Source organism: Mesoplodon mirus (genome assembly GCF_964341445.2).
Source record: "Mesoplodon mirus genome assembly, chromosome: 13".
Lineage (NCBI taxonomy): Eukaryota > Metazoa > Chordata > Mammalia > Artiodactyla > Ziphiidae > Mesoplodon > Mesoplodon mirus.
Genome location: NC_138989.1, coordinates 29,562,854 through 29,575,281, shown reverse-complemented (window position 1 = coordinate 29,575,281; position 12,428 = coordinate 29,562,854). Strand labels below are relative to the sequence as shown.

General features: G+C 41.7%; 1 protein-coding gene across 4 annotated transcripts in view; it reads right to left on the bottom strand.

The window, feature by feature from the left end:
* PIEZO2 (piezo type mechanosensitive ion channel component 2) overlaps nt 1–12,428 on the bottom strand; it is a gene marked incomplete at its 5' end in the record, with an annotated part of 336,195 nt that overhangs the window by 164,168 nt on the left and 159,599 nt on the right. For all 4 annotated transcript variants that reach the window (XM_082640709.1, XM_082640711.1, XM_082640710.1 and 1 more), the window contains one exon: nt 6,134–6,176. In XM_082640709.1, coding sequence (XP_082496835.1) covers nt 6,134–6,176 — 43 coding nt within the window. The remainder of the gene's footprint in view (nt 1–6,133; nt 6,177–12,428) is intronic.

Sequence of the window (12,428 nt, the reverse complement as noted above, 5' to 3'; positions counted from 1 at the left end):
AATCCCTGAAAATAGGGGCGAGGCCAACAGAGAAATGACACACTAATATTGATTTAAAAGGCCATTTGTTTATCAAACATTTATTAAAAGCCTATTATTTGACAATCCCTGGGCTGGCACTAGAGGTTATAAAATAGTAAGACACACATCCTGCCCTCAGAAGCAAGGGTCTAGAATAAGACATATAGGTACACACAAGATCATGAACACACCTGGTGGCTTTGTGACAGGAGAGACAGGGAGGGAGCCTGAGGGCGGTGGCCGAGCGGGTGGGGAAGGTCCGGGAGGAGGTGGAGGTAGAGTACCGGTAGCTGCTGTGTCCTGTAGGGACCACAGACACAAAAGGGGGAAAACCAACGAAACAGGTGCAGAGACACCTGCTAAGCCTCCCTGCTTCTGCTGCCACAGAATCGGGTCCTCAAGTGTGTCTCCCTTTATCCAATCTTTCACTTTGCTCACCTGGGTGGGTCAGGTGCAAGATGCCTCACTGAACAAGACGGATACGGCCCTGATTGCATGGAGCTCTTGACCCTAGTACTGGGATCACATCATGGTGTCAAGCTCAGGGCAGGAGACTCAGCAGTTAGAGGATAGAGACTCGGAAGGTCAGGGAATTCAGTAACTGTTCACAGGGACACACACTCAAAGCCCCTCTGCTCTGAGGCCTGAGCCAGCTCGATCTGCAGGCTGCCCCATCCTCCTACAAGCTGCAATGTACTGATAAGAAGATGCTGGGGCCCTGGTTTCCTGCCTTCTGCCCACGTGCTTCCCCATCAAGGGCTCTGTCAACTCTTCACCAAATGTCTGATCAGTAAGTATGTGTCAGGCATATCAAGACAGACCCATCCTTCATGCCCCAGAGCGGGAGAAACACAGGAGAACAGCTGCAGTAATATTTACCCAGTACCATCAAGGAGGCACGTGAAAAGTGTTACAAGAAGAGGTGAGACCAAGCCGTCAGGCAAGGTTTCACAAAAGCACTGATGTCTAAAACTTGATGGAGGCGGGGAGCTCCCCATGGAATAGACAGTGGGGAAGGGGAGCCAACAACAGACAGGCAGTGGGAGGCTGCCCTCCGAGCACCACCAAGACACAGCCACGCCTCTTGAATCATCTCTACACCAGGGAAAAAAATCCTAGGGATAATTGTGTTTCATAAGAGCAGGCTGCCTTCAGGGAGACCTATATTTCATTTTATTTATTTTATTTTATTTTTTGAGATCTATATTTTAAAATAGTCTTTGAAGGGGCAAGATATTTCATTCCACAATCCAAGCAGAGCATCAAATAAAATCATGTACAATAGGGTGAATACTAATGTAATCTGAGGTGCTGTGCTGATTATAGAGATTTATTAAGAAAAACTACCTTGCTTTTTAAGTAAATAGGGGTGAGAAAGCAGTAGAAGATGGTTACTTTGAAAGAGGCATCGATAAGATTTCCCCGAGAACAGGAACCTTATTTCTGTTGGCGGGTTACTGTGCACAAGCCCACTGAGTCACTGAAATATTTTTTCTCCAGTGAAAAGTGTAGCTTAAGAAAGAGAAGACCCTGTGCAGACCTGGCTCACAGCTTCCTGTGAGGACACTAGCGCTTTCTGGTGGCTCCACTTCCTGTCCCCTCCTGCACACACAGCAGAGGGATATGCTCCTGGCCCTTAAATCAGCACAGTGGCTTGCTTTGGGCCATAAACTGTGACTTGTGGTAACAGATGCAACTTCCAGGTGGAAACACTTAAAATCCAGTGCGCAATTCCCCAAGTTCTGCTTCCATGCTTAAGCAAACTCAGACACATCATGTCAAGACAGAGGTGTCACAGACTGAAGCCAAACAGTGACACACCTTGCACAGGCAACCTCCCCACGACGTTGTCTGCCTCCTCATCAGATTTTGCACAAACGAGAAAGAAGCATTTGTTGTAAGAAGCCACGGGGAATCTGGGACACCCCCTGGCTGATACGCTTGCTTAGAACTTGAAGAGTATCAGTGCAGGGACAGGGACAGGCCCACCTGCATCACCATTACCTCGATGAGTGAGTGACTTATGCTTTGGAAATATTTATAATCAAAAGTTTAGAAAATCTGCAGGGAAAGGTGAGCTTTCTGAATGAAATAAAAAATGTTAGGCACAGATATTTTTCTCCATAATGAGAACAAAAACAAAACAACCGAGTCTTCTTTTGTTATGCAGATAGCAACATCTAGGACCAGGAGTGGAAGGGGGTCTTGGGAGTGGCACCAAAGTTGTAGGAACCTATATCCTATACCTTAACCCGAGCCCTAACCCTAACCCTAACCCTAACCCTAACCCTAACCAAAGTTACAGGAACCTATATCCTTCCTATGTCACAAGCACTCCTCTGATGAAATCGAAAAATAAACTCCTGATATTGCTCACAGAGAGCAATTGTTTGCAAGGTGAACATAACACATTATCATGGATTCAGCCATATAAACTGTGACAATGTGTATTTATTCTGAGACGGTGTATATAATAGCATGGTTTCTGGGAAGGAAAGGGCTGCACACTGTCTCATCGTGTTACAGGCAAGCTCAATCCCTCGATCTTCCCTTGGATTACAAAATGTACAGCAGAGGACATCTTTGCTTTCTTTTTCTTGGAGAAAGCTTTGAGGTTTAGCTGACTCAGTCACTTTTTTTTTTAGATGTGACCACTTTAAAATACTCAGCTAGCCAACAGACTGATGGGCAAACTTCAAAGGACATAGTGCTGAAAGGATCAATATCTCTTACAATGGCTCTAAAGAAGCAGATAGCTTCATTTAGGATATAATTGGAATTCCCTTTAAGAGAAAGACGAGGTTAAACTTGAGAAGAAATCAAGCAAGGCCATATTTAACGGCACTGCTTGACATGGTCTTTGCAACTGTAAATGCACAACAACCCCATAGATCAATATCTGCTCTGTACTTTAAGACACTTGATGCAATGCAGAGACGGTTCCCCTGCCCTTAAATGAGGCAACACTGGACAACATGGGAAAACACAGGATGACATTTTAAGATAACATCTAAAAACAGGGATGATCTCTAAACTAAGACTACAGTTCAAAACTACAGCATATCCTTAATAATATTTTTATTTGTACATCTATTTGGAAGCATACCCATTTTAGAGAGGCATTATAATATGGAAATTTTACTGTCTGGCTTTCTTCAAAATGTTCATAAAATGAGAACAGCTGGTAAGACTTGAGACTAAAGATTATGTCCCCAGAGCTACAGGGATAAGAAAAATAAAACAACACAAAACCAAAGAAGGCTATAATTCAAGCATTCAGTGTGGTTGGGTGTACAAAGCCAGGCAGACCTTCGCTTGAATGCAGGTCAATACACCCACGTGGCTATGACTCTCTGGGTAGCTACTTGGTTTTCTTCCGGTTTCCTTCCCTGTGAGATGGGGCCCACAGTCTACTCTCTGGGTAGCTACTTGATTTTCTTCTCGTTTCTTTCCCTGTGAGATGGGGCTCACAGTCTACAGTGTGGGTCACAAAGGATGGCCAGTAGCCAATCCTGCCAGCTTCCTGTTTTTGTAAATAAAATTTTATTGGAACACAGCCATGCTCATTGTCTGTGGCTGCCTTCTGCTACAACAGAAGAACCTGAAATGTGGCCTATCCACCCTGTAGAGTAAAAGTTAGCCAATCCCTGGTCTGTGGGGTTGTTGTATGGACTGGAAATGACTGGCACACGGCAGTTGTTTTCATTAAATCGTTATTCAAGTAAGCAAAAGGTTAAGATCATGCAAACTAGGAAGAATATGTTTCAATTGCCAAATCCTGCAGACTGATGAATCCCTAACCATCTTGGAAGAAGCTCTTGCCCTGAGTGCTTCACTCAGGAGACAGCAAAGAATCTCAGCCTGCACTTTGCTCTATAGAAAAATGACTCAGGATAAATGCAGATTAAAAGGACACTGAGATACCATTTCTCACCTAACAGATTGGCCAAAAAAAATCTCAAGTTTGACAGCATGTTCTGTTGGCGAGGCTCTGGGGAAACAACTGCTCTCTTCCATTGCTGGCGGGGGGTACAAACTGCCGAAATTTTAAGGAGAGGAATTTGGCAATGTTTAGCAAAATTCCATAAAAACGTATTCTTTGATTGTACTTGGGAACCTATCCCTTGGATATCTGGCAAAAATACAAGTGTGCATAAGGTTATTCATTTCAAAGTATTCTGGTAAGAGCCAAAGGCTGGGAACTGCCTCAGTGTCCACCCTTGGGATAAATGGCTGACTCCAGGTCCAGAATACTGGGCTGGCTTGATAACTCCAGCTATGCTAGAAGGACGGAAACGATAAAGGACCAGGTGGCCTGCGTCAAAGTACAAGAAGTCAACACGAAGTTGCCCCCAATGGCAGAAAGGGAGAGATTTGATTTTACATGAAACAGAGGGTAGAATGACAAGGTAAACAATGCCACAAACAGACACATCCAGACAAGACAGCGGTTCTACAAGACAGCTGAGCTGGTTTCCTCGGAAGCCAGGAAAGTGAAGAGAAACCCAACGAAGATGGCAGGGAATCGGGGGACACGATCCCAACACAGAGGCTTGAGATGTGACAACAGAACAGAATGTGTGGTGACCGCAGTAACTGGCTTTATGGTGGTGACCATTTCATGATGTATAAAAATATCGAATCATTATGTTGTACACCTGAAACTAATATATTGTATGTTAAAAATTTTTTTTAACTTTTTAAAACTGAAAAATTAAAATGGAATGTGTGGGCTTTAGGAGCACGCTGATTCAAACCAGTATCTGTAAGATGACATTTTTCAGATGATCAGGAAATGTAAACATTGACTGGGTATTAAATGGTGCTAAGGACTTACTGCTATTTGTATTTGGTACCACTGCGGCGTCATGATTCTGAAAGAAAACATCCATTTTTTCAGAGACATATCCTGACTTAAGTAGGGATGAACTGACATGATATCTGAGATTTTCTTTACAATATTTTAGACCCCTCCCCCCTAGAAATGGACAGAGCAAGTATGGCAAAGTGTCCTTGAAGCTGGGCAACAGATAACTGATGTTCAATTTGCTATTCTCTCCTCTTGGTTATCGTTGACATTTTTTCAGAACACAAAAGAAGAATCAAGAGAAAGATGCTTTGGGGAAAGGTTTCACACACGGTGAAGCTGCACATGACATTCCAGCCTTTAAGTTGATCCATGAGATCTGCCCATCCCAAGCCAACCTCCTCCAATAACCTCAAGGACTACCTGTGGGAACTCACGGGGAGATCAACAGTGACAATGCTGACAGGATGTAAGTGTACGGAGAGAAATAAATAAACCTTTGAGTCAATTAAAAATGGTACCAGAAATGCTATCACAGTCAGCCTGGTGATGAGCTAGCTGTACTCACTCGCTACTGGAGAAATAATGCATTTTAAGGTATTTTATAATCCCTTTTATATGCTCTAAGCACTCTGTCAGCTTGATCAATACACATAAAAACACATTTTCAATACGATGAAAAGAACTAGTCAAAAGCTACTTTTAGAGTAAAAAAAAAATCACTTTTCTCTCTTTCAATAGCTGTATCGACACTGCAAGTTCACTATGAGATGCTAAAGGCCCTTTATGCTGCCATTAGGCCTATATTGACCCTACCTCCACATTTTCTGATGTTATAATGAGTATGCTTTTTCTCTTCTGGTGTAGAAATGCTTTTAGCGAAGAGTGACACGATCTCAGCCTTCCACTTTGAGCTAATAAGATTGGATAATATTAATTATTGCAAAGATATCAATATAAATATAAATTTCTCTGTACTAAACCTGTAAAACTAAATATAGCACATGACATCAGAAAGAGTTTACTCTCTTTTCAGTGATGATCTAATTCTACAATTTACCTTTCACACTATTTCACAGTTGAAGAAGCATTTTCACATAAATTGCTCCATTTAATCTACATTTTCACTCTGTGTGCAGGCAACAATGTCATAAAGCAAAGGTCTACTTTACAAGGAAATTGAGGCTCAAAAATGATGACTTACTCAAGGGCACAGTCACTGAAGTAATGGCGGCAAGACCACCAATTTATAGTCAATGAACTGCTTGGAATAAAATAGACCATGAGTAACCAAGCCCTGCTTACCTTTCAAAGCCGATCTGTCGGAATGTCTTTTCCCAGGTTGAGCCTGTAACAGAAGGAAGGGATGTAATTAATGCACAACAAGGATTCAGTTTTGCCCTGATTTTGCACAGCCTGGTAGAGATTTGCTTGTACATCTAAGCAGAATGACTGTCTTTCCTCAAAGGCATCCCTCCCTGCCTCCCCAAATGGCCTTTCAGAGACCAGCCCAGGTGAGTACACACCACCACCACCCCCGCCCCCGGTAACAGAGCAGACCAATAAATCATTCTCTAAAAGTCTACATGTGCCCCAAGCAGAAAAATGTGTAATACTCTCCTGTTAAAAATAATGAAAGAGTAGCACATTGTAAGTTGCACTCTCCAAAATTCAACTTTTCACTTCAGGTGGTATTTGGAAAGCTAGAGAGCACTTTGACATTCCAGTCCACTAGACACCATGGCTTTACCTCCTCAATGTTGAAGCACAGGATTTACATGTATTTTTTAAGCTGAACATTTTAATCGGAAGTCTCCTGAATGTAAAAACACTGTTTCCAGTGACACAGTTTGACGAATAGTGTATCCAAGTCCACAGAAGAATAGCTGGGTATAAAAATGATTTTCTACAATTTTTCTATGAAATAATTCTTCCCTACATTACAAGCATAACAATTTTCTGAGTACTTTATGTAAAGAAAAGTGCTCATTTTTATCAAAGACCATGTCAATAAGAAGTCTGCATTCGTAAGAGGTAAGGGTTCTGCTAACCCACACTTTGACATTTTCCCGATGCTCAGTCAGTGGCAACAATATCTTGATTTCAGTAACTGTTCAAGTAGACACCACTGCCCGCCCACTCCACCCCCCTGCCCTAAATCCATGAGCTGTGTTGTGTACTAGTTGCGTTAATAATCACAGCAGATAATCACTACCTTTCTGTACAGTTTAGTCTTGCAAACAGGAAGTGGTGAATTCAGCACTGGGTCTCCAGAGGCAGTTAAAAGCCACCCTGCTTCTATTCCTCAAGTCACAGTAAGCCAGGATGGCACTTATGTTTCTTTCTTGAGAACTCTGCCTCCAGTGCTTTATTCTCAGGTGGACAATCAGTGCCTCCTAGGCATTAGATAGACTTTCTGGAAAGACAGGAGATTATACAAAGTAGTTTCCTGGGCCCTCTCTGAGGACTAAGCTAGTCCCAAGGGAGCATGAATATGGTGATTTCACTAAGGGACTTGGGTTCATACTACTCTGTTATGATGGAGCGTTTTAAATAATTGCTATAAATAATGCAGGACTAAATTTGGGATCAGAATTACACACACATGCGTACACACATAAATTTAAAGCAGATCAGGTTTATCTTCTCAGAAGAAGTTACTCTTGCCCAGTTGAATTCCAATAGGCTTTGCTAAGTAGGAGGAAAAGACCTGGAATTTTAGTTAAGCAGCTCAGGAATTTCTGATGGCCCCTGAACCGGGGGAGTAGGCCCCATATGAATGTCATCTGTCCTGTGAGTCACATGCAAAACAATGGAGAATCCCCATCTCAGGAATTCTTGAATGACAGTTATCCTGCCCCTGAAAACTAGCAATTAAAACACTACCCAAGAATATATAACCTGAATCAGAAACCACGCTGAACTCCAGGACAGCTGGCAACAGTCTGGCCCGAAGTCAGAGGGGGGAGAGATTAAGAGCCTGACGCCAAGTGAGAAGCAGATAGTCTGTGCTCGGACCCAGTGGGGAGGGTCGGGGTAGGGAGGCATTTAGATGCTACTCTTCTTGATTCTCTTGCTTTCATTGAGAAACAAAGCACCTTTTAACTTTTTCCACATTTCCATTTTTTCCCCAGATCTTCTCAGCGCATTCTAAAATTGATTTTTTGAATAGACTCCATTTGTTATCAAGGTAAAATAAAAATAAATGATTTTGCTATACTGCACATTCAGGCTCTTAAAACACGGAACTTTAATTAAGAAATAGGTCCCATTTTCATATTTCTGAGAAAAATTAAACTTATTCCAAAAGGGCAGAACAAGGTAAAAGTTTTGGGGTCAAGACTTCCAGTACTCCTTAAAATAAATATTATTAACCCACTCAACCAAGCACAGTGGAGATGGGGGAACACAACTTCCTTCCTGTCACTAGAAGTCAATTTAATTAGTAATTTGAGCATCTTACATACCATAGGTGCTCATCATTGTTTGCTGGTGATCCTCTACTAAACATCTTAATACATTAGGTATGAGACTGAATATATTAAAATATGGTTTCTGCCCTCGAATACCACATACTCTAGAGGTTTGGGTTTTTGTGTCTTTTGTGAGCACTTAGTCATGGGGAAAGGAGAAACACAATAAATGGAACAGACATATCCAGATCCTTTGGCACCAAGAATATTTTTGACAGCCCATTATTCAGTTGCTGGGGAATTCTTTTACAGCCATTTACCATGTTTTACATGGTAAAGTAATATTATTCTCCCATGCCAGAGCAGTCCAACACAGAGAGAAAAGTAGAGAAAACAAAGTTGCTGGCAGACTTCCTTGATTCAACACTTTTTAAATGAGATTTATAATATGAAGTCTAGAACATGTTACAGTCTTCAGGTGACAGCAAAGGACAGCAACAAGGAAAAGAAGGGAAATGTATAGCATAGAGAAATGGATACAATTCACTAGAGGGGTTGTTCCTTTCCAATGTTAGATGAAGTAGTTAGAAATAATGCATTGCATTCTTCACTTTTTTCTTTTCTTTTTTTTTTTTTTTTTTGCGGTACGTGGGCCTCCGACTGTTGTGGCCTCTCCCATTGCGGAGCACAGGCTCCGGACGCGCAGGCTCAGTGGCCATGGCTCACGGGCCCAGCCGCTCCATGGCATGTGGGATCCTCCCAGACCGGGGCACGAGCCCTTGTCCCCCGCATCGGCAGGCGGACTCTCAACCACTGTGCCACCAGGGAAGCCCACATTCTTCACTTTTAAAAATTAGTTACCAAAGGGGGAAGGTGAGGGGAGGAATAAATTAGAAGTTTGGGATTAACATATACACACTACTATATATAAAATAGATAATCAACAAGGTCCTACTGTATAGCACCAGGAACTCTACTCAGTATTCTGTAATAACCTATATGGGAAAAGAATCTGAAAAAGGATGGATATATGTATATGTATAACTGAATCACTTTGTTGTACACCTGAGACTAACACAACATTGTAAATCAACTATACTCCAATATAAAATAAATTTAAATCTAAAATAAATAATTAAATTAATTAAATTAAATAAGAATTTCCCTTGATAGCACTGGCATCTCAATGACAGAGCTGACATCTGGAGCAGAGGGAGGGTAACCAAGTCCAAAAGCTGGAAACAAACCCTGGGCTAAATGTCACTCAGTCTGCAGGGCAAGTTCCAATGTCTCACCCATGTGTGTCTCAGGTGACAAAATATCCCTTAACATCCTTCAGCCCCAACACTCCAAGTGGGAACTGCCATGCCCAGAAGTAGGGCATCTACTCCTGGAACGAATCGAATCCATTGACAGCTACTCCTTTACAAGGTGAACCAGGCTCCGTGCATCCATCCTCCCTCTCCTCCCTCTTCCACCCCATGTTCCTGCTGACCTCAGCAGCTTCCAAGTTCCTGTCTTTCCACAAAAGAAAGCAGTTTCGGAGATCTCCTTTCTTTGGGAACTACTTTGCCCCGGCCCATAAGCTGCTTCTGCGGGCCCCAAGGCATCCTACCTCCTACCCTGGCCATGGGGGCAGGGGATCTGGGCATCCTTGCAGCACCTGTCTCCTGGTCACAGGTGACCAGATGTGCATGTGATGGGCTAGGTCAGGCCAAAGTGGAACCTTCCCCAGGCAGGTAAGAAGCTCTTTTCCTCACCTGTTGGAGAACCAAGGTCATGTGAGCCCAGCCCTGACAATGTTCCCAATATGATGGCCACAGGGAGAACGCTGTGTAAGAGGAAAAAAGGGGTCCTGAGCAGAGGGAAGCCAGGAAAGAGGAGAGGGGGCTGCTGATGGCATCCCAGGGTCTGTTCCCAGCAGTTCTTGGTGTCCCCACCTTCCTGCCACGCCTGTTACAAGAGAGGAAAATCTGTGTTGTTTCCTCCAGTGCTAAGTCTAGTTTCAAGTCTGATATTTGTATCTCAAAGAGCACCACATATGAACAAGAAAAATAAGATTTTAACAATGCTTTGAGCATCAAAATTTTAGGTGGGAATAAAAATATTTTCAAGAAATTCCAGCCTTTTAAAACCATATTTTAAATTAAGAGAATGGACATTCTCCCCCAAATTAACATAGCAATAGAAACATGTAAGCCAAGACAAGGAAGGAACCTAAGTGTTCATCCACAGGTGAATGGATAAAGAACATGTGAGATAAATAGATAGATAGGTAGATAGATAGATACACAATGTAATATATATGTGTATATATATACAATGTAATATTACTCGGCCATAAAAAAAAACAAAATAATGCCATTTGCAGCAACATGGATGGACCTAGAGATTATCATACTAAGTGAAGTAAATCAGAAAGAGAAAGACAAATACAATATATCACTTATATGTGGAATTGAAAAAAATGATACAAATGAATTTATTTACACAACAAATAGATCCACAGACACAGAAAACAAACTTATGGTTACCAGGGGGAAGGGGGGCAGGCAAGGGATAAATTGGGAGATTGGGATTGACATACACACACTACTATATATAGAATAGATAATCAAGAGTGTTCTACTGTAGAGCACAGGGAACTATATTCAACATCTTGTAATAACCTATAATGGCAAAGAATCTGAAAAAGAATGCATACATATATATATGTATGTATAACTGAATCACTTTGCTGTGTACCTGAAACTAACACAACATTGTAAATCAACTATAATTCAATTAAACAAACCGGGTTACACTCACCCCCTTACCAGGTGCCCACTTATATATATCAGCTAATTTAATCCATGAGGTCAGTACTATTATTATCCCTCTTTTGGGTGATAAGCTGAGGGGTGGGGGACTCGGGACTGCAGACCCAGCGCTTTATTTAACTCCCTCCCTCACTGCTCTGTCCTGCATGGGGGTCCTGTCCTTGTCTTTCCTTCCTTCTTCCTTTTCCTCCTTCCTATCATTTGTCTCTTGCCCCGATCTGGTTATAATATAGATTCAAAATATTTCATTTTTAGCTCCACAAAGTTTTGTGTGTCTGGTTATTAACTTAAGAAGCACAAAGTGCCTACAGCAGACATGCTGTGTCATCAAACCCCTCCTCTGGAACCCGCGAGCTTCTACTGCGGTAATTTTGTTACACACTCAGTACGCCCAGCAGGAGCTCAGTCTGTACAAATACACGTAGATATGTACCTGGTACATGATGGAGCAGGGCTGATTATTTTTTATTTCATCTAATTTTTCTGTAGTCGCAGTTTAAAACCACAGGGCTTTGACTGTTACTTGAAACCAGCCAGCCAACTGAGTTCTCTCAGCCCGGCTCTAGTCGTCTGTATTTTTTTAGACAAATTACTCTGGGGTCTTTATAACACCAAGGGGTTTTCCACAGCTCCCATTCAGTTTGTAATTTCATTTTTTCATAAACGTTATTGAACATGCAAAAATCTCTATCTTGATGTTGTAAATTGGTTACTCACTTTGTTATGTTTCCTCATTGATTACTTTTATCAATAATTTTAAAATCAACTTATTGCTCGATTTCTAATATAAAAATGCAACGACAAGTTTCATAATGCAGTTGGAAAACTGGTGGTCAAATGAGGCACAGATTTTTCTCCTAATTGAACAATTTTAAAAGTGTGTCCCAGACATTGAAAGCCACTTGAACTTGGACCTACACCTCTGCTTTTTCCAAAATAATTAGCAAAAAAGGACTAGTAATACATGGGAGTGGCAGATTTTTGCCAGCATACTCCTATAAAAATGGAAGCATTTTTATATATCATAGGGGCTGCCAGGCAGGTGAACATGGGACCTGGCACAGAAATTGGTGATGAAACAGTCAAATACCAGGAAGTGTTACCATTTATGAGCTTTCTGGTAGAAGCTTCATTGACATTATTTTTAACTGTTTAAAGGAAAAGATTTTCCTACCCAATCAAAGAGTCAAGATTTTACCACACATTGAATGTTGGACAGAATGTGAAGTTCTAAGAGGAAAATAGATTCTTCTCAATTGACTAGTAGTGATATTTTACTTTGCAAATGTTAAGATGCTCTTGTGTTGAATTGTACCTGAACTCCATCAAACCCCAGGAATGGTTGCTCTAATGGGTGATGCGTATCCA